At 39.1% G+C, this 25,757-nt stretch overlaps 1 protein-coding gene across 5 annotated transcripts in view; it reads right to left on the minus strand.

Annotated features, from left to right (window-relative positions):
- Positions 1 to 25,757, minus strand: part of ERBB4 (erb-b2 receptor tyrosine kinase 4) — a 671,761-nt gene that overhangs the window by 128,947 nt on the left and 517,057 nt on the right. For all 5 annotated transcript variants that reach the window (XM_069782036.1, XM_069782034.1, XM_069782037.1 and 2 more), the window contains 3 exons: positions 8,222 to 8,354; positions 5,431 to 5,553; positions 3,869 to 3,967 (listed from right to left, as the gene is read on the minus strand). In XM_069782036.1, coding sequence (XP_069638137.1) covers positions 3,869 to 3,967; positions 5,431 to 5,553; positions 8,222 to 8,354 — 355 coding nt within the window. The remainder of the gene's footprint in view (positions 1 to 3,868; positions 3,968 to 5,430; positions 5,554 to 8,221; positions 8,355 to 25,757) is intronic.

Below are 25,757 nucleotides of genomic sequence, written 5' to 3' on the forward strand. Positions count from 1 at the left end.
GGGTGAGGAGTAGGACATCCTTCTCTCCTGATACCCTCTGTGTCAGCTGGTGACTCCCCTCCCAGCCACGCTTGCAAGCTGCAAGCTTTCCCAGACTGCAGACCACTAGCAAGAATGCCTGCACTCTGAATCAAATTCCAGCGCCCTTCTGGGGATGATGAAGTGTGACCAGCCAAACAGGGAGGAGAAACTACGCCCCACAACTTAAGCACCTAACCATTTCAACACCTGAAGGGAAATTCTTTAGACTTTGAAATGATTCCAGAGATAATATGTATTTAGAAATATGTGGAAAAAAAGGTAAACCTACATTTTACAAACCAGTAGCAATAACCTCTGCATGGTGAAAACAAATCCATAGAAGTCCACATGTACATTCTGCTGCTGCCCTGGAGAAGGCAGTATGGGTTACTTACTAGACATCAGCTTGCACTGCTGTAACAGACACGGACTACTGCAGTGATAAAAACTATGTAAGAAAGCAGGGAGCAGAGTAAAAGAAAGAGAGCCAGCTGGGAATGTGTGGAGAAAGCCCGACAAGTAGACTCTGCTGCAACTCCTCAAAGAAAAATTCCAAATAGGGGATGTACTTTTTGGTGACGGCCAATTCATCATCCCCTGATGGGAGAAGGGTGGAAAGTGTTTGGCCATAGCAGGTGCTAACATCATGCATTATATCATTATAGCCATTACAGATCCATTAGTGGGTGTTCAAGGTGCTGAAATGACAGCCTAGTAGCCAAATTGTTGTTTTTCACTCTTTTAGCATAACATTTAGCAGAATTTCAGCAGCTCGCAGAGCACTTTTAGACTTAAATTCTGCCAACATTTAGAAGTTTTAACCAGACTCTATGGACAATGCCACTAATATCTGTACTAGCTATTTCTGTAGACACTGAAATGTCCCAAGTACTCTCTCTGTACACAAACTGCTGTTTACAAGAGGCTTTACATTTTCTAGAGCCTCTCTAAAAGGAATGCTAAGTTTTACTTGCAAGTACAAGGACTTACACAATCGAGTAAGAAGTAACTGCTGACAAAAGCACACCTGTACTTGACAAGTACAAAACCCCAAAAGTCAAGGGTGTGACTCATATAATGACAAATCCTTCCCACTAACCTCCTCTTCCCATTCACAACCAACATGTCAGACACTTATTTAAGAGTTAACTCCCACTATGTTCATAATGGCACTTAGCCACCTATATGCCTTTAAAAAGTCTGATACAACTGCTTTTAACCAACAACTACTCATAATACTCTTTTTACTGAAATCACAACTGATACATTTTGCTTTCATATGTACACTTAAATTTTCCTCATAAAATAACACCAGTAAACAGTATCAAGTTTTATCCAGACAGTTATACTGACCAAAGCCTTGCAGTGAGAATGAGTAAAACACATTTTTCTACTATAACTTACTCTTCAATGAAAGATAATTAAGTTATCTCCTCATAATAGCTTAAAATTTTAAAAAGTTGAAAACTATGTCCTTTCTGGGACAGAGAGGAGTGGCCACACTAAAACCATAAACAATGCCTAGGTCATTCTCTTTAAAAATGTGGCTTGTTGCAGGAAATAAATGACTGGGTTAAGAGGTGAGGACGGCAGGAATGTCTGTACGATTGCATGAGCAATTGTTTCAAAAGAATGAAATTAAATATTCAACAATGCTGTACAGCAGAGGATGTTACAGACCACTGTACATATATCAAATGCAGCATTGATACAAAACATCTTTTTTCTCCTTATTGTCACTTATATCAACTAATGATGGAGGGCAATTTTTTTAATTATGATTAAAAATAACGTTTAAGGCCATTATTAACCTCTAGGACTAAAAATAACTTTAACTTTTCTCTCATCTTGTTACCACTGGGTCAGAGACTCATGAGAAACTGTTAATTTAAAGAGAAACCTTTCCTAGTGTGGCTGTACCTTACACAGTTAAAATCTCCAGAGCTTCCAAAAAACCTTCATAATTTCTGAGCCATTTATCAGATGTTATGATGCATACACTGGAAGGAAATGTGGTCCGGTGAATTAAGTCAGCTGATCAAGCTGAGCTATGAAACGTCAGACAAGTAAGTCTGTCTTTTAACCAGGACCTTATGTTTTCTTTGTAGAGTGCTTCAAGGTTAATCAGTATCAGAGAAGGAGATATTACTATTATTTCTCTATCAGATCAGGGGTCAGATCCTAAGCTGGTGCAAGTTGCTCTGTTCCACTGACAATTCCCTCATTTTGAGGCTGGAATCTACATCACTGACTGCCAGCATCAGACATGGAGCGCAGGTTGCATTCAGTGTCCTTGCACTCCCTGCACGTTGACTTCAAAAGTGTGCTGAATACCAGCTCTCCTCTTTCTCCAGCTCTACCATTAACAATAGTCTTGACCATTATTTTGTTCATTAAGCAAACATTTAATTTTTAATGTTAATTAATTTTTAATGTTAATTAATTAACATTAGTGCAATTAATTCCTTTTGAACAGGGCCAAAACGTCCTCTTTTTAATTTAGTTGTGCACAATGATTACTGAATGTCATCTACATAAACATGCAGTTCTCTGTAAAAAGCACAGGAAATCCCTTCATCTGCACAGCCTTCGTTCAATTGTCTAAGAACTCACACATGATAGTTTGTCTGAAACAGCTAAATCCATAACTGTACATTTCTATTCATTTCTAGATGGAAGAATAGCCTATATAACGAGAGTACATTCTCCTTGTGGTTTCCAGTCTCATTAATGGTAACCAAATTAAGCCTAAACACTGAACAGCTCTTCAAGACTTAAAACTCCTATGTAATTTTCAAGTTCACAAGAGGGATTTACAAAAAAGTGCAAATTTCTGTGATTTGTCAAAAATTGTCACTGAATAGGACATACACATTCACAGTGTCAACGAGGCTTGATGTTGACAGAGTGCCTAATATCTGTGAACATAGAACATTCATGAAAATTATGATCTTGACCTCTCAACAATATTTCAGATTAGTAAAGCAAAACAGCTTTTAATATCCAGCACATTTTATTTTCCCCTCCCTGTTATGCTTTGCTGCTGCTGACAGCTCCCAGATTCCCAGTGCTTAGTTCTCAGGAACACTGAAGCAGAAGAGAGCCGAGGCTAAATTTCTGTTCCTGTGAGGTCTGCACCAGCTGAGACTCACATACGTGGTAGGATGCTCCCCTACAACTCCTTCTCTCTCATCTCTAGTTGCTCTGCCATGGAAAGATAAAATAATCTGGCACATGAGATAGAGGAGTTTCAGCCTTCCACTGATGGGAAGACCATTTATAAGAAAACTCCAAGCATCTTAAGGGTCTGTGACATCTGCACAGTGAAAACCCCAGCCCTTCATTACCATGGGACTGGTATTACCCTGGTAGCCCAGGTACTTATGGTCCTGGAATGGAATGATCTACATGCAATAAACTAAACAGGGCAGAGCATTGCCTTATATAGATCTGCCTAGCTCTATAGCTTCAGAGAAGCAGCACTGACCTACCCGCAGCTTAGGTGTAACCTTGGTTGGTTGGTTTTGGTTGGTTGGTTTTCTTTGTTTGTTTGAACATTGCTGCAATAGAGAATGCTATGGCTATGCATTAATACTGAGACAGCTTGTCAAAGACTAAGGGAAGGAGGCAAATGGCCTACACAGAAAATCTCAATAGCTGAGTGGTTCTAGGGACATGATACTGTAGCACTTGCTGAACATCAGCACAATACTGGTCCTGTGTACAAGCCTCCTTCTACTATTTAAATATAAGGAAAGAAAACTGGCAGAAACTCCTCTTTACAATCTCTGTGGACTACAGAAAGACACGCCCCCACCAAAACTCAAAGACACTGATCATCTCTTACATCCATGAACTCCACATTGGCTTTTGGACCAGTGGTCTCATTAAGGATCTTAATGGCCACAGGAATCTTTACGGTTTCTCCTTCGGGGACCCAAATACCCTAGAAAAAGAAGAAAAAGTGACGTAAGACTAATAAGACAACAATTATAAAAACTTCATGCAGAGTTACAGTTCTTTTTGATGCATTCTGTCACATTATGCAGATCAATTATGAAACTCAGAACTGAAAATACACACAGCTATAAAATAATAAAAAACCTACAAAACTAATTCTTACACCAGAAGTAAACCCTTAGGTAAAATGAAAGATTTTTGTATTAGTAAACGTCCTCATCAGGCCCCCTTGATTCTCCTGTCCACAACCAGGTTTCTAGAGTAATGTCAGCACGTCAGTGATGCGCATACTTTTTCCATTAACTATTGATTCTGATAAAATTAAACAAAAAATCTGGATTTTCTTTCTGGATTCTGATGCTGAACTCACTTAAGCTATCAGGAAATTCTCAAAACTGATTATCACCAGGTCATACTCTCATGCAGGGACAAGGCATTCTAAGAACAATATATTTAGGGGCTATTTCTCTAATTAATTGATATCTGAGAATTAAAAGCTTAGATGGCTAAAGAGTAAACTTTAAAATTAAAATTCACAAGCTGTGTGTCTCCCAGGCTACTTTTCCATCCTTCTTGACTATTGCTGTGTTCTTGGCAACCTCATGGTACCCATCTCTACTACTTTATTATTGTCTAAGTATATTCAAACTGATTATTCAAAAATGTATTCCCATGACCTTGTAGCTGTAGTGACCTGGTCTCTACTTCCTCCATCTCCTCCCCAGTTTGAAGATAGATGCAGTATCTGTCCTCCTTCACTGCTCTGACCTACCACCTTGATTTGGCAGGTTTGGGTTGCTCCCAAAGGGCTGGGTGATTGGTTTGACTTGCCCATTAAGCCCTACTTCATGCCTTTGAGATTTGGACATGACCAACAGATCTTAAAAACCCTCATCTTTAATGGAAGTATTTTTTCCCCTGTTGGTTCTGCTCTTACATCCTGGTTGTTACAGGGTGCATTGACATAACTCATCTTTTCTATTTCAATGGAAGAAACAAAAAGTATCATGGTTTAGCTAATGACAATATTGTTTTACAAGGTATTATTGCTATTACAAGATCCATGTGACTTGCAAAATGAGAGACAAAGTTTATCTAGCTTTCCAAAAGTGTACTGTAAAGCCATTATGTAACAACAGAATGAACAAACTTTGATGCTGTATTTAATATCAAGACAGCCCAGCTTGTGTAGTCCTCTTGCATGCAAGAATGATTGTGGCTGACACTCCTTTTCTCAGCAAGAAATAATAACTGCATGTGTGATTAAAGCCGAAGTCAACATTTGAGCCTGAAGATTCACTCCTTCCACACAATTCCACTCTCCTGAGTTTCCCAGATAAGTAGGGCTCACAAACCCACACACAATACAGGGTGCTTTACTGCAATGCAGAACTTGACGGTTCAAAAGTTACATGAGGGAACCCACTGCTGTATGGTGAAGACTCTTACCTTGTATACAGTTCCAAAGGCTCCAGAGCCAAGAACCTTCACTCGTTTCAGCTCAGTTTCCTTCAGGATACGAAGCTGTGCTTGATTGGGTGCTGTGCCACTTGGAGTCAAGGGTTCCACAAGCTATGAAGGAAAATCCAACAGTCTTAAATATGTGATAATGTGAAGACCCATCAGAAGTTTATACTGAAAACAACCAATCCAACTAAATACTGGAATAAGACAGTGGTGGGATCTATTGACCATCGACCTGCCAACTTGTGGAAGGATTTCTCACCTTCAAAAGCAAATAAGCAATGCTATGAACCAAGAGACCTGGTAAAGAAAATCCTCACTCAACATGTAATAATTTCCACCAGGAACTGCGTGATGGAATTACGAACTGGAAATTGAATTGGTGTCACAATAACGCACCCAAGGACTTTTGCTAATGGAGGCAGTATAAAAATTTTCTACATGACAGAAATACAGCATTTATTATCAGTGCACCATATTCTATTTTTGCCCATTTCATTGTCTTTTGAGTTGGACACATTTCTTTTTAATAGCCCTGACTTAATGGCTCATCACGTTCTTATTCTGTTTCGGGAAGGGACTATTTTCCGAACTTCTGTTATACCACACAGGAGGGCAGCTTTAAGGAGAAAACGTCTTATAGCAGACCACTAATTTATAACAGCCACTAATTTACTGCAAGAAAGGCACAATTAAACAATTTGCTTAAGATGTCCCAAGAAACTGTAAATGAACCACAATGGCACATTCAGTTAAAAATGCTCTCAGATCTCAACGTTATACTGTCTCTGCCAGAAAAACAATGCTTCTTTAAAAATAAATTAAAAATACATGAAAAGGACAATACTCTAAACAATGAAAAATAGCCTGTTCCTTTACAGGATGAGGAAAATAATTCAGGGCTACTCCTACTCAGATTGGTTTGAAACCACTGCAGCGTTTCAAAGTTGTCTGTTTACAAGGCTTAATGCACCATGCTCTGCAGTTTGAGAACCGCTTCTATGGCTCTTTGAGCATCATTAACTACTTAATTAGTTGGCTTAATTAACTACTTAATTAGTTGACCAGACTAATTAGTTTTGTTCAGGTAAAAATACCAGTATCTGGAAATTATTGGGGTAAGAAAACATAAAAATCAAACAGCAACAAGTCAGGTTATCACAGAAATAATGTGAGCTGTACTTTTTTTACAGTGATTTCTCTTTCCTCCTTCCCACTTCAGATGTCCAGTACTTACACAGTGAAAGAAAGAAGGTTCACTGTAAAAGAAAAGTAGACAGACTGGCAGTACACTTCTGTATTTTCAGTTTGCAAAAGGTGAAAACAGCTTTTGTGCCACAGTCCACCAACACAGGTACGGCAGGGAGAAGCATTGTGGGGGTCTAAAAAAGTGCTTGTAGAGTTTTACAGAGACTGATCTACAGAAAGAATAGGTCTGTTACAGCCTCCAGCTAGAAACAGAGACTTTAGCTGAAGCGATAGTTGCTTGTGTGTTTATCTCAGGATGCTCATGATTTAATCTGCCGTTTCTAAGCCAAGACAACAGCTTCCCCACATGTTCAGTAGGAGGCCTTGGTCCCTCAGGAACTACTGTCAGCCACAGCTTTTATCTGACCAAATGGAGAATGAGAGCTGGACTTCAAAGACAATACCTCGCAAATACAATGCAAACTACCTGCTTAAAATAATTTATGCTTAAGTAGGGGCTGATGCAATAGCAAGATTTATGTATTTAAAGGCACCAAGTATTGTTAAGCTTTCTATACAGCTGAAAAGTAATAACAAGCAACACAAATTCTAGCCAAGCATAAAGATACTTAGGCAAACAGACTGGGGATACGCAAATCATTTGCTCCCAGGCTCTACAGTGGAGATGAGTGGGAGCAGGACCCTTGGAACAGAACAGAAAACAGCATTGTTAACAAAGCCTTGTCAAAGAATCACTATTCCCAAGCTTTATTGTCTTAACAAAGGAGGACCCTAATTTAAATATATCATCACTTGTAAAGTGTCTCAAATGTAGGACTGAGGAGATGGTAGTAATCACCTTTGCTGTAGCTGACAGATAACGATTTAATATGCTTAAATATACTTCCTAGATTGCCCCCTCCACTACCAGCATTTCAAAGAATGGGATGGAGTGGGCACCACACACTTTCCTATAGCTCCACTACATATTTTTGCCAGTAGAATTGCGAACTTCATTTGGTTAAGCTCTGGGAAGTATCTCAGTTTAATAAAATACATTATTATTACTGATCATGACTACAGGCTTTGACAAAATCTGGACCATAAAGGCAATGTAGGCACAGGGAACAACAGTTAAGTGACAGTCTCTGCATTTAAGCATTCCTGATGAGCTTAAGTTTGCTTCAGAGCTTGCTGAAGGAACTTTCTTCAGTCTTAAAAGTTGACCTCAGTATGCACTGGATGAAAACCTGTAATATTTAAGCATCAGAGCTGCTAAACGTACTGATGAACTGGGATAGAAGCTCAGTTGAAAGCAGGATGGAAGTTCAAACATCTGATGGAACATGACTTCATGATCACATGGATCTTTTTTGGTCTTCAGAAGCCATGAATCTACGTATGTACAGAAAAGTAGCATCTTGAAATAGCTTCATTCATTCCATCAGTTTAGTCCTGCAGAAGTTAGCAAAAAGATTTCTACAGACCTCTGTGGTAACTGGATTGAAGACCTGAACACCTTTAATATAACAGCAGAACGGCTTTGCACATCTTTTCAAATACTCTGTGAGATGAAGCACACTCTCACCTCAGTCTCCAGGAATCTTCGCAATGCTCTCTTCTTTTTAATGCTTTTGCGCCGAACATACACGGCAAATGTCAGGCCCACAATGACGATGATGAAGAGGCCACCAATAACTCCCGCAGCAATCAAAGGGGTTCTAGCAATCAGAATCACAAACTTTGTTTTTAGGTAGGGTGAGAGACCGAAGAACGGTTAGGTACATAAAACACAATCACTTGGAAAGCTTAACAACTGCCTTATCACCAGAATTTCTAAGTCAGTCCAAATGGGAAGTCAGGGGAAACACATTAACATATGGTATGACTTTTCTTGTTTTTAGTCAATTTACCAATTCTACTTTTCTCAAACTGCCATGCACATGTGAGGAGTCGTGTGGACAAGGAGACACAACATGCACTTTGATGGCAAACGCAAATCTGCAATGGCAAAATGAGGATACAAGTACCTGCAGTTTTCCTGCAAGAGCTTTAACTATGCTTACTCTTTGGTTCCATCTAGATTAACTCATGGGCTTGTGCATTTAGGGGAAAACAAACTAATGAAAAATGCCCAAACTACCAGTATGATGTGCCTTCCTGAATATGGAGGAAGTGAGAGGCAACTTCAAACATGGTGTTTCTTAGACAAATCTGGAGGCATCATACTTGTACACCTTCCTTAAGTAGAGGATATTTATATTTGAAGAACGTAATTCATGACTAGAACCACACACCCTCTTGGAACTCCTGGTTCATTACTATTACACACAAACATTTTGGTCAGGGGTTATGGTTGCACCCATCTGGTTTTGCTTTGGCTTTTCAGCACAGCCAAATCCCAGACCAAAAGACTGATGTGTTGGAGCTAAAAAACTCTGTGAACAATGCCAAGCAAGGCTCAGCTTTTGCACAAGACCTGTTGTCCCCCCACTACTCCTATAACTCCTTTCAGCTTTCCAGGCTCTTGAGCAGCATGAGCTACAATTACTAATTTGTTTTTCCATAGTGATAAGATATACTAGGCTAGCATCACAGTAGATGCTACACAAGCACAAACCAAAAAGATTGTTTCAGAGAGTCACTCTGACTTAGTTGCCCACATTTGGAGACTGCCTACACAGTCAGTGGAGAAAAGCAGGCTCCCTCTGAAGAAAAAAGTCAAGCAATAGTTGCTCTGACTCAGTTTTCTTTCTCTCCCTGCTCCATCTCTAAAGGGTGGGTAGCAGCCTCCAAACCAAAACCTTCGTTTAGGCATTTTCACAGCATACCAACAATTTACCAACATAAACACACTCACAGCATTTAACATCCCTCCAACAATGGCTGGACAGTAGCTGAAAAGATGGGTAAAAAGAGACGGCGTGACAACTGCAGAGTATAAATGGTGCTGAACCTACTGCTTGGTAACTACAGGAAATAAGTTAACTATTCTCAAGATTGTGGAAATATCACTGCTATGCTTTAACAGCCTTCCTTGGTTATGTCTGAATGATGATGAAAGACACATTATGGCCTATTAATAAATATGTACCACACAGCTATTGAAAATTTAAAGGAGTCTCCCACAGAAATAGTGAATTGATTTATCTGACCCTTTATTCTTCTTTTTATGTCCTACCACAAAGCAGAGCAGTGGGAAGCAGTGCCATCTAACCTGGTTTGGTATATTAAGGTGTGTCTACAATACCACTGAGTACCATTTTGAAGCCCATCTCTGTACTGTCCTAACTGTCCCTTGTTACTGCAGTTTGGTTCAGAGAGGTCTCAAAGCATGCAACCTGGATTCATTTCAGATACAAACCAGAAGATAAGTTTCTGGAGTGCACCTAATGTGCTCCAACCTCTAACTGGCATTAATGTCCACAGGATCAGACTAGAGGTAACCCAAAGAAAAATCCCTTGCAGCAAACATAGCCTAGACATTGGGACCATTACCCATTTCATCCTCCAGATCCAATCCTATTGTGTCACTCGCTTCATGTTAACAGAGACAAAGCCTCATACTCCCACATTCAGTTATTAAAGCACCATGTTTAAAGCACCACTATCAGGCTTGCCCAGGGAAAACACATTAAGATTACACAACTGTAAGGCCTATTATAGTTCAAAGACTTTGCGATGGAAACCGTAAAGACTGCAAATAAAGGAAGCTGAATGTTGTCTGGCTGTGAAATGGATTATGATGTTTGGGAAACACAAGTCCAGTACCACCTACTCCTCAGGCAGAGACACTCCTCCTTCATCTAGTTTGGCCTTAAGACACATCACCTTTTCTAATCCCCGTGGTTACTCTGCCAATTTTGAGTGCAGAGCTTGGATTAAAGGACCTGGCATATCCACCCAAAACAACACTCCTCCTCATTTGCATGCGCTTTCCATGATACTGATGCAAGAAACTCTTTAATAAGCAATTATGAAAAACACTGGACATCAAAAGACTTCTATGGAGCTAGTACTGACTAATGGTGTTGAGCAGAGGAATTTTTATTTTTTTTTAATGCTGTATGAACAATGATGTAGTTTTTAACAACCACCACCAAACCACTGACTGCCAAAACAGGCAGGAGAGCTCTCAGCTTTGAAGTGCGTATTAATAACTACCATAACACCTGTCAAAATAAATAATTAGAGTTTTATGGTACTGTCTACACTAAAAATGGTCCAAATGGTATTTACATGATAGACCATAATAAGGACATGGTTCCAAAGGAGATATAATGAGTAGTGAAGAAAATAAAATTAAGTTAAACATTCTTTGCAGCCTTTTTATTGTTATAGAGTACAGGGGTTCAAAATGAATCTTTACGATCTATCATGTCAGCTCTCACTGACTTTAAAAGAAAGTCCTTATCAATTTTAGTAGTGAATTGAAAAAAATTAAATAATTTTCAAAAACTTCACCAAACAAACATTTAGTCATTAATGTGAAATATGCTGTAATTGCATATTATATCTGAATTTGCAGGAGGTACCATCTAAACACACTGTTAAGCAAGCTTAAAAAGGCAGCGTAAAAGGAATAATATAGCATGTGAGGAAAAGCATATTTAAATGCTAAACAAATAACTGAAATACAGAAAAAGTTCTATTTTCAACTCAAATAGCGATCAGTTGTCTTCACTCCTAAGTCCACTATCCTTGCACAAAAATCATGACAGACACAAACATCACAGACCGAAATGGATGCAATTGTATACCATGCAGCTTCCCCTCATGCCGCTTCTGAGCTAAGCCCCAAAGTCAACAATCGCGTGTTTTATTTGCTACACTTCCAAATGATAAGTCACTGCCTTCAGTGCTCTCTAGTATCATCAATGCACTTCACTGTTGTTTCCAACCATATGTAGATGATTTTCTAAGCCCCGTTTTCTGCATGTCACCTATCTCATCTGGGTTATTTTTACTTATGTTCATTACAGTGAGTTTGCTTTTCTATCTATTCTACCAATATCTTCAATTCTCCTATATCATTTCTCTACTGTTTTCATGTTTGCAGTGTCTTACATTTAATACCCTGGTGAATTTCATTAACATGCTGTTTACCTTTCTTTTACATAATTGTTAAGGTTGTTTAACATGGATCCCTGCAAGGTGGTGCTGATCAGAGATATTGCTGAAGACACAAAACCTTTCTCCCGTTTTGTTTTTTTTAATCCAATCCTTTTTTTGCATATGCATCTAACCAACAGTTCAGCTTCACATACAGCTGGACACACAGATCTCCTTATCTCATAGCATTAAGGCCTTAATCCACTTACATTTTTGCTACATTACTGTCCTGCATCCATCTCTGTGAAAGCAATTGGCTACATTTGTCCACCTCAGACTACTGTCCACTTAAAACTAATTCCATGAAAGTTAACAGGAGCAATGTTGATGCAGAGACAAAAATTTCACTATCAAAACCCCCCATTTTGTTAAAGTAATTCTTAAAAACATAGAGGCCTCACTTCTCTGTTAGGGTTCAAAAAGGCTAAAGTCAAGCAAAGAGAGGTAGTTCCATGTCAGTCCTGCCTGTCCAACATAAATAATGGACAACCAAAAGTCAATCCTAGCTTACACTCCTTTCAGCTCCACCACGAACGCACCAACAGGAAACTCCTGATATAGCCACTACTTTCCTTTACACACGGAAAATCTACCCCAGAGGAAGAAAACGATCTCTGCTAGGTGTCTCTGGACTTTCACGCTCATCAAAATAGACTTAGCCATCCAAGAAATATGGCCCTGAATTGTAACTCAACCCCACATAATTAATTTGTTATCTTCCACCCCCCCCCCCCCCCCCCTTAACTGAGGACAGAAAACCCAATTAATGATTGGAAAAGGCAGCAGCAGGGGAGGCAGCGGTACGGAAAAAAAAGTCATGTGTAAAATCCTGCCTTTTCAACTGGAAACTGTCTGTCTGTGGCTAGAAGTTGAAATTAAGATTCTAGTATTCCCTTAGGAGAAATGAATGATATATATTTCTTTTAAAATGTGTACTGTATTTTCATATTTAGAAGCATGTAACACCCACTCCCACACATGAAAACCGAGACAAAAAGTTCAAAGTTAGTATTCCAAGATGCACAAGGATGCTCAACAGGGGGGCTCATATCATTCCATCCACTCCAAAACATAAAACACCTGCAATTCCCACAGTGCTTTGAGACCAAGTATTAAAGCCTAATTACTGATTTAGATGAGTGTACGGTCTCATACTCTTGACTGGAGAGTGCAGCAGAAGGGGAAAGGAAATAGAATTGTGGCCCATGGAGTAGGGCTGAGAAAGAACACCTGTTTTCCTATCTTTGGCATTAACCCAAGCTTTGAAGCCAAGCTGTCAGAGGGCTTTAAGTTCCTGCCTCAACCTTCCTTACCTTCCCCTTCTTTGAATTTTATCTATATATACAAACAGAATTCAGTACAACCCTGAATATTTGTGAAGCAGTCACTTTTTGGAAATTTTCATTACCAAGGCATTATTTTTTCCTGATAGAGGATTCATTCGCTCTGCATTCCTCACTCTTTCCATCAGTGGGGAGTTCAGCCGACTTTGAAGCTGCATTTTTAGAGATCTAACAGATTCCGCTAATCCTGGAATGATAATCTTAGTATTTAAAATATACAAGATAAACAACCAGACTGGGAAGCAAATTTGTGTATGTTTTAATATCTTCTCCCTGCTGTGCAGCACTGCCCTGGCAGAGCTCTACAACCATAAGTTCCAGAGTGCCTAGTGTTCACAAAATGGTACTCCTCGGGGGCGGGAAGAATTCATCTAATGTTATTCACATTAAGAGGTGCTTTGCTTTATATTTTGCTTTTTCAAGAACAAGGCTCCCTTCCCCCTTTCTCCACCTAATCTCAGGGTGTCTGAACACTGCCAAATGTCACCATTTATGTACAGAACAGGAATTTTTATCATGTGTAAACACAAATTTTAACTCACAGCTGATCTCACAATTACTACCAATTCTGCATTTAATCTAGATACAGGCAAACTGCATTCTATTGTACTGTCAACTAGCTGTAGTTAAACTCTGGTTGGTGGCAGGCAGTTCTAGCCACAACTCTTCAATATACAAAATGACCACAATGTTGCAGTCTATGTCGAGGTCCATTCAGCAGTTAAACATCAAACCCAGTTTTCACTTTGGACAAGGCTAATGCTGACAAACATATCTGTAGTCAAAATTGCTTTTTCCTTACCCACACTGGCTCCTATATTGAAGCCTTCCTCAAGCACGTATTTAAGGACTTTTCTAGATCACTATAATCAAGTTATCTGTATGCTCAAAGTTTTTTCAGCAGCTTTGCCAGATGAACAGAACATGTGCGGAACAGAGACTTGCCGTCTCTAATTGACAGTGTACACCCTTTCCTCCTCTAGTATACCACTAACCAAGATGTGTTGTTGAGAGCAACTGTGCTGTTAGGATACATCAAAATGTTTTAACATATGGTGACATCATTTGCTGAAGGTTTGCACATATTTTGGTTATCAGAGTGTTTACTGAAAACAAAACACCAACAAGATGCAAACAAATACATTATGTGCATTCCTTAAACTGTAAAATTGTGTCCTGCTCATGCCTCATTTTTTTAAAAAAGGTAGGAGTCCTCATTCCACTCAGCAAAATAAATGAGGACAAAGAAAAAATATGAAATATAGTTTTGAAAATGAATATAACCTAGAATTCTAGACATTAACATGTATCAATTATAAATTTATGACATCTTTATTATCATTAAGCACACACAGTGCACAATGAATTTCTTTAAAACTAGTTTTAAATCTGAATGGCATAATTTAGAACAACCAAACTTATGTTTTCACCAGAAATTACTAAGAACTCTCAATTTTAACTCCCTGTTAATACAGTTGACTGGGAATAAATACTGAAAACTCTGGGATTACAGTATCAATATGAAGGCTTTTCATGAGCTTCTCTCCCTATAAAACTGAAAAGCCCATATGACATCTCTCGCACTGTTTTTAAGCTGAGATTTTTCTCTTCTGCCACAACATAAAAAAGGAATTCTATTGTTAAGAATGTGCACAGTGGCTTTGTTTTGAGGCTTGTACTTTAAGTAAACAGATTAACTTTCCTTGTAAAATATGCCAAGTCAGGCCCCATATAATGTAGATTGATTTATCTGTGACAGAAAGCCAGTTATATCCACTAGATTGGACTCACAGGTGAAGCCAGTTCATCAAGTAAAAGAACAATTTGCTTTGGGAAGAGTAATATTTTGCTTTAAATAAAGAAAACTAGACCTGTAATGACCATGGGCGCTGAGGGACTGCTCTGAAACTAAACCCATCAACATCAGCTCAGGGTTTCTCTCTGCATAAAGCATTCCTGTTAGAAGCAATAAACTTGGCCTGCTTCTCTGCAGCCAGTTGCAGTCAACTGGCTCTACAGTTATGTCTGTATACTTGAAATTATTAATAAGAAAACATGCTTTTCTCAAACAGAAACATAAAGCACATTTTCCTGTATGACGTTATATGCTGAGAGACTACTTTGTCTGGTGGCACTGCTTTCTGTTCATTAACTGTCAAAACCAAAAGTACCACAGTCTGAGGCAAAGCGCGTTACATTGCTTGAGGAGCTGGAGAAATACAAGGTAGTGCCCATATTAAATCAGTAGGTAGCCAAAACACTCAGTGGGAGCTGGGTCGTATAGAGAATACAAATCCTAGCATAAAATTGGCCATTGAAACTGAGCAGGAACATTCCTTCGCTCTGCAATAGGTGTTCAGGGCAGATTTTTATAATGTTTTCTTCATTGCTACATTTTGGTTTCTATTATATGTTCTAGCAGACATGGGCAGGCCAATTACCTTCACCCTACATCCTGTACAACTTCTCAAGCAGAAGGCTGAACTTGAGCCTAAATGGCTCAGAAATTATTTCAACCTGCTCTCAGCTTTGCTCCACCAGTGACTGTACAGATGAGTGAATACTGCAGTCAGTGTTAATAGAATTCATTAACATTTCAGGTGGCAGCTTGATTCAGTCTAATGCATGCCATTTTTTCTTTACAGTTAACAAACAATTATGTAGATAGGTGTATGCTCCAGAGTCTGGAAAAACAATCAGATCTCTGAGGACATGTATTCATGATGAATTAGACATTCACTACTTCATTCTCTAAAATTTTTGGTACCCAATATTGATACAGGACACAGAGGGAAATTCCCTTCAGTTGGGTGATAAATCAAACCATAAAGAATAGAGAACAGGAAGGAATGTTCAGGAGCATTTTAAATAACCAACAGGAGTAAACCTGTTTGAATATGGTGCTTTTCCTTCTGCTATTTTTTCTAAACACTTTCCAAATTCCACTGGTGGAAAGTGCTTGTAGTTCACTTAAGTTCCAGTTAAGTGTTTGCTAAAATTGAGCTATTCAACATATGAAAAATCCAAACCCATACACAACTAAGCAAAATCTTGCCTGTAGGACTGCACAGGTGGTTTGCCTACCTTTAAGGTGCTGCAAGAGGAAGGTTTCTCTACCCCATGCCCTTCATTTTTACCTTACTTTACAAATCATCATCTTTCTTTTGAAAATGCATTGATCTCTCTTTTTATACCTTCCCCTTTTGATTGTTTTTTTTGGAATGCCAGTCTTTCCTGAGAGTAATCATTCAGAAGATTGAAGAAGCACAGAGCAGATTTTTTGTCTAAGTGGTTGTGAACACTGCATTCTTTCCTGTTCCAGTTTTGAATCATATGGGGCAGCAACCATTTGCTTTCACAAGCTCCAGGAGTATATCACAGTAGGGAACCTTCAAGGACTGTATTTGGGGACCAAGTCTGAGATTCTGTTCCAGATTCCCTCCTTCTGAAGTCTTTACGACTTCATGTTTCTCCTTTGTGAGAACAGATCCTGTACTTAAAGAGCCCTAAATTCTGTCACACAACTTCTGGTCCAGCTCTGCATCTACACTCCCACGAGCCATCTGACCAAGGTGAACAAGCCTCTTCACATGAGTGAGCAAGTGAGACTAAGGTTCAGCACTGGACACTGGCAGAGGGGACACCCCCCCCCCCCCCCTTCAAAACAAAATGGGACATGATAAACTGACAACAACAGAACTCACACTAAGTTCACGATCTTCAAGTTTCTTGTCATATCCAGTCATTTGTTTTGTGATAAATGTAGAGCTTACATGGGTTTCAGGTGAGGTTTTTTAACAAGTGGTGGCATTAAAGCATCTTTTGGACCCGTGTGAGATGAGAGTACATGGAGGATTTGTACAAGAATGTGTTTGGAAATATGCCCCCCCATATATCGTGCTTTTATTACATATATTCATGCCTATATATACACACATATAATTAAAACTTTTTCCTTCAAAGTCCAAATCAAAATAGTAACACTTCAACATAGTAACGCTTCATTCCACACTAGTATGAATGTATATATAAATATAGCATTTGAGACATTTATTAGAATACTAGTAATGGCCATGATGCTCTTAACTTCAACATACATTTTAGCTAGTCCTCCTTTGAGTTCTAAATATGCAGAATTTATCTTTGTGGACCATAGCAGGGAATAAATGCAGCCAGTGCTCATAAATATTGAGGAAAAATCTAAGGTAGATAAAGAGCAGGGCATAAGGAATTTATTTTTGAGTATGCCTGATGCTGCTTTCGGATCTATCACTATTATTTTACAGGGATAGCATTCTGTCTAAATGCCCTACACAAATTATATCAATCATTAGAAAATCCCATTTGATTATGGGGAAAAACTCACATAAAATTGAGATCCTCCTTCTGACACAAGGCTTATACAGGATCATCTCCTATATGATAATATGCCCCAAAATTCTTCTATGTCTGTAACTTAGTCAGTCATCTCTCAGCAGTTCTTATATTACCAAGCAGAACAGAGAGAAACTCTGGTGTACCTTGCAACTCCTCTTAATTCCAGTCATCATCCCACTGCCAGCATTTCCCCAGAGGCCATTCAGAAAAGAAAAGTTCAACTTAGAAGCTCCGAGCCCACCTACCTTCACTCCTCTGTATCCACAGCCACCCAAAGGAATCTGTTTCACTTCACTGGCTGTAGAGAGCCAAGAGAAACCAGCCTTTGTGAATATTATCCTCATCTTGTATTCTCAGCTCTACTGATGATTTTTTTTTTTTTTTTGCATCTATGTACACAGCAACCTCCTATCATCTTGACAGTCACAGATGTGACTTGATTAGAAAAACAGCTTGTGTCCATGGTGAGGATACTGCTCAGAGTAACCTAGACTCTACAACAGCTGTTTTATTATGATTATTTCGCAATACAGTATGGCCCACATAAAGGCAAATGATAATTTAGTAAATCAGCTCTTCCTTCTCCCAAATTTCAGTATGATAGAACATTCCAGAATTTATTGCAGATACCACCTTATCTATGCATCTTCCAAATGTTAAAAATACTCCTCTTGCAATAGCTGCTAAAATCCCAGAACAGAGCAGGCCAAGCACCTGCGGAAATGGTGATCCAGCTTAAAAATCTCTTTTTCCTCTTTCAGCCACAAACCCCTTCCTCTCCCCCCACCATCAAACCCCCCAAACCTAAGTACCAGCCTCTCTGGCAGACAGTGGATCCTGCTAACTTTTCATACCTTTTAGGTCTCACAGCTTCTGAAGCTCATTAGGGCTCAAGAAAACAAGGAGAGAGAAGGCTCGTGTATCTTTTTTTCCCACCTCTATCATAAGGGAGAGAGGGACTGCCTCTCATCCCACTTCAAAAATATATGTATTTGAAGTATTTAAGTGAGAAGATCACAAAAAGGTTGATGAAACCAGCTAGAGAGAATACACACAAACATACTGCTACAGCTACAGGTTTTGGCTTACGTTCTTAGTAATTGCCTTTTTCTTGCTGGAATTTTCCTGGAAAGGGAAAGAGCTCCCTTATTTTAAAAATCGCTTGATTAAAAGATGACTCAAACATCGCAAAGTTTGGAATTTGGAGCCCGATCCACTGGTTGATCCAGGAAATAAAGAAGAGAGAGTTCACGCAAAGCTGAAGTGGTGAGACAGCACTGAACTTAGCCTGTATCCAAGTCATTTACATGCGGAGGATATCGCTGCCACAAGGGAGGGAAAAAAACCCATATCTACAGGAGATGGGACTATTTTAAAGCTAGAATATTATCTCTTCAATCTGTTCTTTGTCTATTATCCTTACAGTGATTGAGAATACGCATATTAACAACTAGTTGTCCATTTTTAATGCAGGAATACTTTTTACTCCCCCCCCCTTCCCCGCCATCAGACCACGAGGGGCAGGAAAGAGGTAATTTATCTCTGAAATTTACACATGTTCTTTAAGGAAGGTTATTCAATCAAACAAAGCAATGCCCACTGATACAGAGCCCACTGAAATGAACTGAAAATATCTCAATGGCTGATTCAAGCCTACTGGGAACTTAGAAGAGACCAGTTTGGCCACTGCCACATTGGTGAATTGCCCACCTAGAATTATTAGACCTCTTCCCTCCAGTCTACCAGGTCACTGCTGTTTCTTTGCTTCTAACCAACCAACCTACAGGTTCCGTGTATCATGGTCCATGCTCCCAGCATTGTTTTCAGATTAGTTTGCAGATTAACATGCTATAGTGCCAAAAGTAGGGATCGCAATATCTTATCTCCTCTTCAGAATGACCTGTAAGACTATAGTCAGTGACACTGACATCAAGCCTACAGGTTCTAATTTGGCTGAACCTTAACGGCATTAACTGGAGCAAAACAAATGGTAACAAATAATTAAAACCACATCCTCTGTCCTTTTGTTTGCTTCTACTTTTCCACCATCACCTCTTCTTTTTACTCACATTATGTTGCTTTACAGCTTCTGTGCCTTCTAAGAAATATCTGTGCTACTTAATTTCAGTGACATATCCAAACATCATTAGGTTTACTACAAGTAGACAGCTATGAGTTAAAATGAAACAGCGAGTAAAACAAGAAAGTGTAACGAAAATCCAAGCAAGCATTTTAAGAGGCAAGTAACACCTTGGTGTATTGCTTTGATGGCCTGTGTTTCTAATGGACAGACTCTGTCACAGGCAGGTTATTTGGAGTCCAAGACAAATGGTTTGAGGAAACAATTCACTCTTCTTGCGGTAAAAGGTTGATTGCATTTCAGACAATTTTCCTGCAGGTACTACAAGAAAAAACTTCATATAATTTACAAATCAGGGATTACATCATGCCTGGACCACATTTAACCAAAGTCTGGCTTTTGTCCTGATGACAAGGTTGAATTTGTTCTCAAACTTCTGCATAAATGCTACAACTCTTCAGGATGAGGGATTACCAGCTCTGTTTAGAGATATACCAGAACAGGCAAATACACAGTAAGCTCCTCACAACTCTCTGCCAATGAAAACCTTGATCAGAACTAGATAGCACCTGGTTTTCACCTTATCCCACAATCTTTCCTTGCCTGTTTGATCATCTGCTTAATCTCAGATAACTACAGAAATTATTATCTGCATTATCTTCTATTGATAAAACAGCCAATATGTCTGCAAAAGAGGTTGTTCACCAGCGTGTGAAGATCGTGTCATTAAAAATTTACATCTGATTGGAAAAAAAAAGTGAAGTTTTTTTGACAAAAGTACTGTCATCCCTAAAGAAAACTTCACTTTCAAAGGCTACATACAAATAAAAACAGTATCTAGATACCATGCTTTCTAAAATTTCATAGTACCAAAGATACAGCTCCACCAAAGCATCTTCCAGGCAAGGAAGGGAGGGACAATAAGAAGATTACTTTATGGATACCAGAAGGGAATAAATCTATCCCAAACCCAAATGCGGTCCCTGCATACAATAGATTACACATCTTGACATACTAACTTTGATCTGAAGAGATCCAATTAAGCAGACTTGACTGTATAAATCCTTACAACACAAGCATACCAGTACTAATGTACTGTTCTGAAGAACCCCAACAAGACCTTCCCATTTTATGCAAGAATTGCAGCTCCTTTATCACCTGACAGGTCACGGTGAGTAAGCCAGAATGCAGAGAATTGAGTCTTGGCTGGACTCTAAACTCAAATACATTTGTCATGTAAATTGTCTAAATATGAAAAAGCGACAAATCCTGCATTACACAGGTAGATAGGATTTAAGACTGCAAGCTTTAGTTCTGATTTATTACATGTTAAATATTAATGAATTATTAAGAAACCATTCACTGAGGTTTAAACAACTCTACATCTCACATATTTCTAAAGCTCCACAAATGTATTTTTAATAATAGATAATTAATTTATAAAAACATTAAATCTAAATTAAATCCTCATTTCAAGCCATAAAAGAAACCCATTGGAGAGTGGCGAGATATATACTGTTGCTCTATAATAAAGTCACTTCTTCATGGCACAATTTTATTTCTGCATCATATATTATTTGTGTAGCCAAACTAGTACAGACACACAACACAAGGCTTATGTAGCCTGATAAGAAATAAAAGCAGTGACATCTACAATAGGGCTGTGTGTTGTTTTCCATTCTAACAAACCATTTTCAGTTTGGAATTTCCTAATGCTTCTTGCCTTTCAGCAGTGACATGTCACATTTGGCCTAATTACTTCTTATTTTTTCTGCTCATAGTTTCAGTAAAAATAATTTAGTCAGTTTTCTGAACAAAGAATTTTCTTATTTTAAATTTATTTGAAAATTTATTTTGCAACTTGTGGTAGCAAAGCTACACCCCCACCCCCCCCCCCCGCCAAAGCTTTTATTGGGAAGTCTCTGCAAAGAAACTGGTTATCACCAGTGCTTGGTAAATACTGTGTTTAGTGCATTCTGTATATTTTCCATGACACTCTTCATAGAACTGAGAAGCTTGCTGTTAAGGTGGGGCTGAACATATGCATACAGCTCACCAAGCTGGACTTTGTACTCAAGCCACAGAGGGGTAGGACTTAATGAACACTTAGCATGAACTTCAGGGATAACAGAGGCACTATGAAATTCATGATGTTACCTCGTGTGGTAAGCAGATCAAATACAAGTCCCTGCACATTTCTGCAAGAAACCTGCTTGCTTGCTTTGTAAGACTGGGCACTGCACTAATGGTTCTTCAGAGCTCAGCAGCTGAAGAAGGCACAAGGGCTGGGACATACCGAACAAGACAATAAGGACTGCCACACCTATATCCCCAAGGAGACATGCTAAGACAACTTCTGTAACCTCACTGTGGCATTTCTCTGTTTGACGTGCAGCACTGCACAATCATGAATATTACCCAAACTCATCAAATGAACACAGCTGCTGAGAAACTTGGTCTAGAAGTATCAACAATCTCAATATACTGCAAGAGTATTTTGCTCATTTTCCACTCTTCTATAATAAACTACTAGGAACATCAGATTTCTGGCCTTATTCCATCCTGTGCACTCTCAACAGGATCCTCAAACTACTGGAGCCACAGAATGGACTTTAAAAAGCACTTGTGTACCAAGTGCTTCTAGTTCTTTCACTCTTGCAACCTTAACAGACTATTTCTCTCTATAGTAGCAGATCCCACCAAATCCTTCCATACTATGAGACCACACCAGCCAGCCCTGCTGAGTAAAGCAGATGAAGTAGAAACCCTCACAGATCCCAGACAAATCTTTATGAACATGTTATAGAACAGAATTTTTAATACAATGAGAGCTTTTTTATCTGTGGTCAGATCTGTACAGCAGATAAGAAGGAAAACCCACCAAGCCCCTTTCCTAAGTACACCAGTCCTACTAAGTGGGATTTGTAAATGTGGGGGAGCTCAAGAAATCACCGCAGTGACTTTCACTCGTGTCACAGGGGTACTCAAAATGTATTCCTCCTAAAGCGCCAGGCAGTGAAATGTTGTGACAATAAAAGTGTCCACAGCAAAGGTCTGTTTGAGAACCAGTTCAGTAGCAGCAAGTTCTCACACAGAACAGACATTTCTCTATCATTCTGTCCTAAACAGATCAAGTGTAAGCTCTATCCAACCCAAAGAGGCAGGACAAGAAATGGCCTGTTTTTCTAATCTTGATTCTTAAAAACCTGAAAATAAATCTGTTTCTTCAACTGCTCTGTGCTGATAGAGCACCAGAAAGCTCCATATTAAAAGTCTCTCAAGAGTAGCATCTTTTACCAATCAAGTAATGTAGTTTAGTTTGTACTCACAGATCCTATTTTTCCTCTTATTTTATACAGAGATTCTCTTCCTCTGCCCCTCCAGAATGACTATAATTATTCTATAAAAATACAGAGCATATGGAACACTTTCCTCCAAGCAATGGAACGGAGCACCATAAAAGCAATGAACATTAGCAGTTTATTAGAGGCGGTTTCCCTTCCCCATCATCTACTCAGAGCTGCTGTGAAATACTATTGAAGTCATACTGTGCAAGGGTACAAAACAGCTATGAAAGGATTTGCCTGCATTACATAGGGTTTACTGTTAATTAGCTCTTATACACACATGCAGTACATAAAACCAGCTTTTTTTGTTTAGGAAGTGATGATTTGTTGAGGGGACGTCCTTTGTGGATATAAAGCTAGCATTAGGATTGTAATTTGAGTTAACATCTACACATCATTTTATATAACCACTTGACAACAGTGGTCCTGGCTAATTAGCTTCTGTTAGTTAAAAGGAAAATGTGAATGACATTTTCTTAGGGCATAAATAGAGAGAGACATCAGCTTACTCAGACCAATAACATCAAGGTGCTAGTTCTTTCCTATCATATCCACCACATGCTTCTGATCACATCTTCAGATTTGCAGTCTCTCATGCACTGGTAAACAGAAACTTCACTCCTTCGATGATCTCTTCTCTCTTAGTATTAAGCTGAATGAATCATAGGAAGGATGAACACATTTCAAATTCATACTTTAAGTAAAAACTTTGTCCGCAGCCTAGCTTCGATAACTGATTTAGCAAAATTTTTCTGGTGGACTTGGGAACAGGGGAGCATAGAACCAGCAGCCTTTTGTGACTGCCTAGAGTTCTTAATGGACAGCAGAGTGTTATTTTTGTTATAATTGTTATTTGAGAGGAAATGGCCTCAAGTTGTGGCAGGGAAGGTTTTGACTGGATATTAGGAAAAATTTCTTTACCGAAAGGGTTGTCAGGCATTGGAACAGGCTGCCCACGGAAGTGGTTGAGTCACCATCCCTGAAGGTGTTCAAAAAGCACGTCGACAAGGCGGTTCAGGACATGGTTTAGCGGGCATGGTTGATGGTTGGACCCGATGATCTTAAAGGTCTTTTCCAACCTAAATGATTCCATGATTTTTACAGTTTTTCGATCTTCCTTTTAGGCAATGGTTATCCAAATCTCTGAAGCAGGCATATTCCTCCTCTCACTCTTTGTTCCAGATCTCTTAACAAGTATGCTGTTCCACCCAAGGAAAGCACTCACTACAAGTTTCAGAAGGTATTGAAAAGAGGACAGTCATTCTAGCAAGGGGTGGGAAAGGAGGGCAGCTAACTCCTTTGGGCACCCTGGGGAATTCCAGCCTCCATCTGCTTTCCATCTTTGCTTCGGGAAAGGTTGATACAGAAGGGGGAACTCAAACTAAAGCCTTACAGTAATAATCTAGTACCTACTCCCCCCACCCCTAAAAGTCAGAGAACAACCGGATGAGCTACGAGCAGCTGAGTAAAGCCAAGACACAAGGCTCTTGTCTCCTCTCTGTTCCTCGGGCTGAGATTCTCAGCACAGAAGGGAAGGAAGGAAGAAGACAGAAAGAAGGACAAAGAAGCAGTGATGTTAGTTACACGCCAGCTAAGGACTCCACTTTGCATGGGGAATTCTCTGCTGGCCTGTCCCATTCCTTTGGGCCTGTGTGTCATCTGAGCAGCCTGATGAGGTCAGCCAGAAAATCATCTCAGCAAACTACCTCAGTGAATCACACGAATTACAATCAGAAAACATTGAGACAGGAATGCTATGAATTAAACACAGTATAAATACAGGCAGAATGTGTGTCACAAATGTGAGGAAAGGCTTTCCTTACCGTATGACTTCAACTGCAGCAAATCAAGAGCTATAATGACAATAACTAGAATTTGCAACTAACCACAAGCAGAAGCAGCACTCATTTTTCCTGTGACTTCTGACTCCTTTAGAGTTTGAACTTTTCCTGGCAATTAAGAATACAGTGAAAGCCTTTGTGAGGATAAATTGAACACATCAAAAATAAATGTGGGTCTTCACAAGCAAAAAAAAAAAAAAGGCATGCAAGATCCAGCAAGTAACCTAACAGTCATTTGAAAAGTCTTTCAAGTAGGCTAGAGGAAAAGGGCTAAGATAGCCCTTATATGTGGCACTGAGCTGGAAATGGGAAAAAGGTTTCTTGCATCCTTTTGGACAGAACTCTATTGAAGTTAAGGTTTTAAAAAACCCAAACAGATATGCAGAAAGACATGCAATCCCAAAGGTAAGGATTTTTTTTTCACAAAATATAAGGGACCAAACATAAGCAGAAAACCTGAAGTTTCACAGGTCATCTCAAAAACAAGCCATGTGATGCACATCTGATTAATCTTTAGTAAACACGACAGTAAGAATTCCTTTGCTATTCTACCAGACTCTTACAAAAGCCCTCAAGTCAATGGATCATGGCAAAACCAATTTGCAAACCACAAAACTGGAAAGAAAAGCAACACTGGTATGAAAATGGAAATAGGTGAAGATGAGAAATATCTCGTTGTTTGAGGTTAGAGCCCTCCTCTCAATTTCAGCTGCCTGAACAGCAGAGAATCCTGCCCTTCAACTCACTGCTAATTCAGATCAATGGAAGACATTCAAGTGAATGGATAAGGGTAAAACTGATTATTAATTATTTTCAGGTCTGTAAATCTAGGGAGGACACGCAGTTGTCAAAGGGACATGAAGAAGGTTCTATCTAAGTGAAACATATCCATTTTTTATTTACACCTCTACTGTAATAAAAAGTATCACTTTGCCAGTGCAGTTTTGCCCATTTTTAGCCCAAACAAAACAAACCATTTTCACACAAAAAAAAAATTTAAAAAAATGCACAATTTCACTAACCT

The sequence above is a fragment of the Haliaeetus albicilla genome, chromosome 4 (genome assembly GCF_947461875.1).
Source record: "Haliaeetus albicilla chromosome 4, bHalAlb1.1, whole genome shotgun sequence".
In the NCBI taxonomy this organism is placed as follows: domain Eukaryota; kingdom Metazoa; phylum Chordata; class Aves; order Accipitriformes; family Accipitridae; genus Haliaeetus; species Haliaeetus albicilla.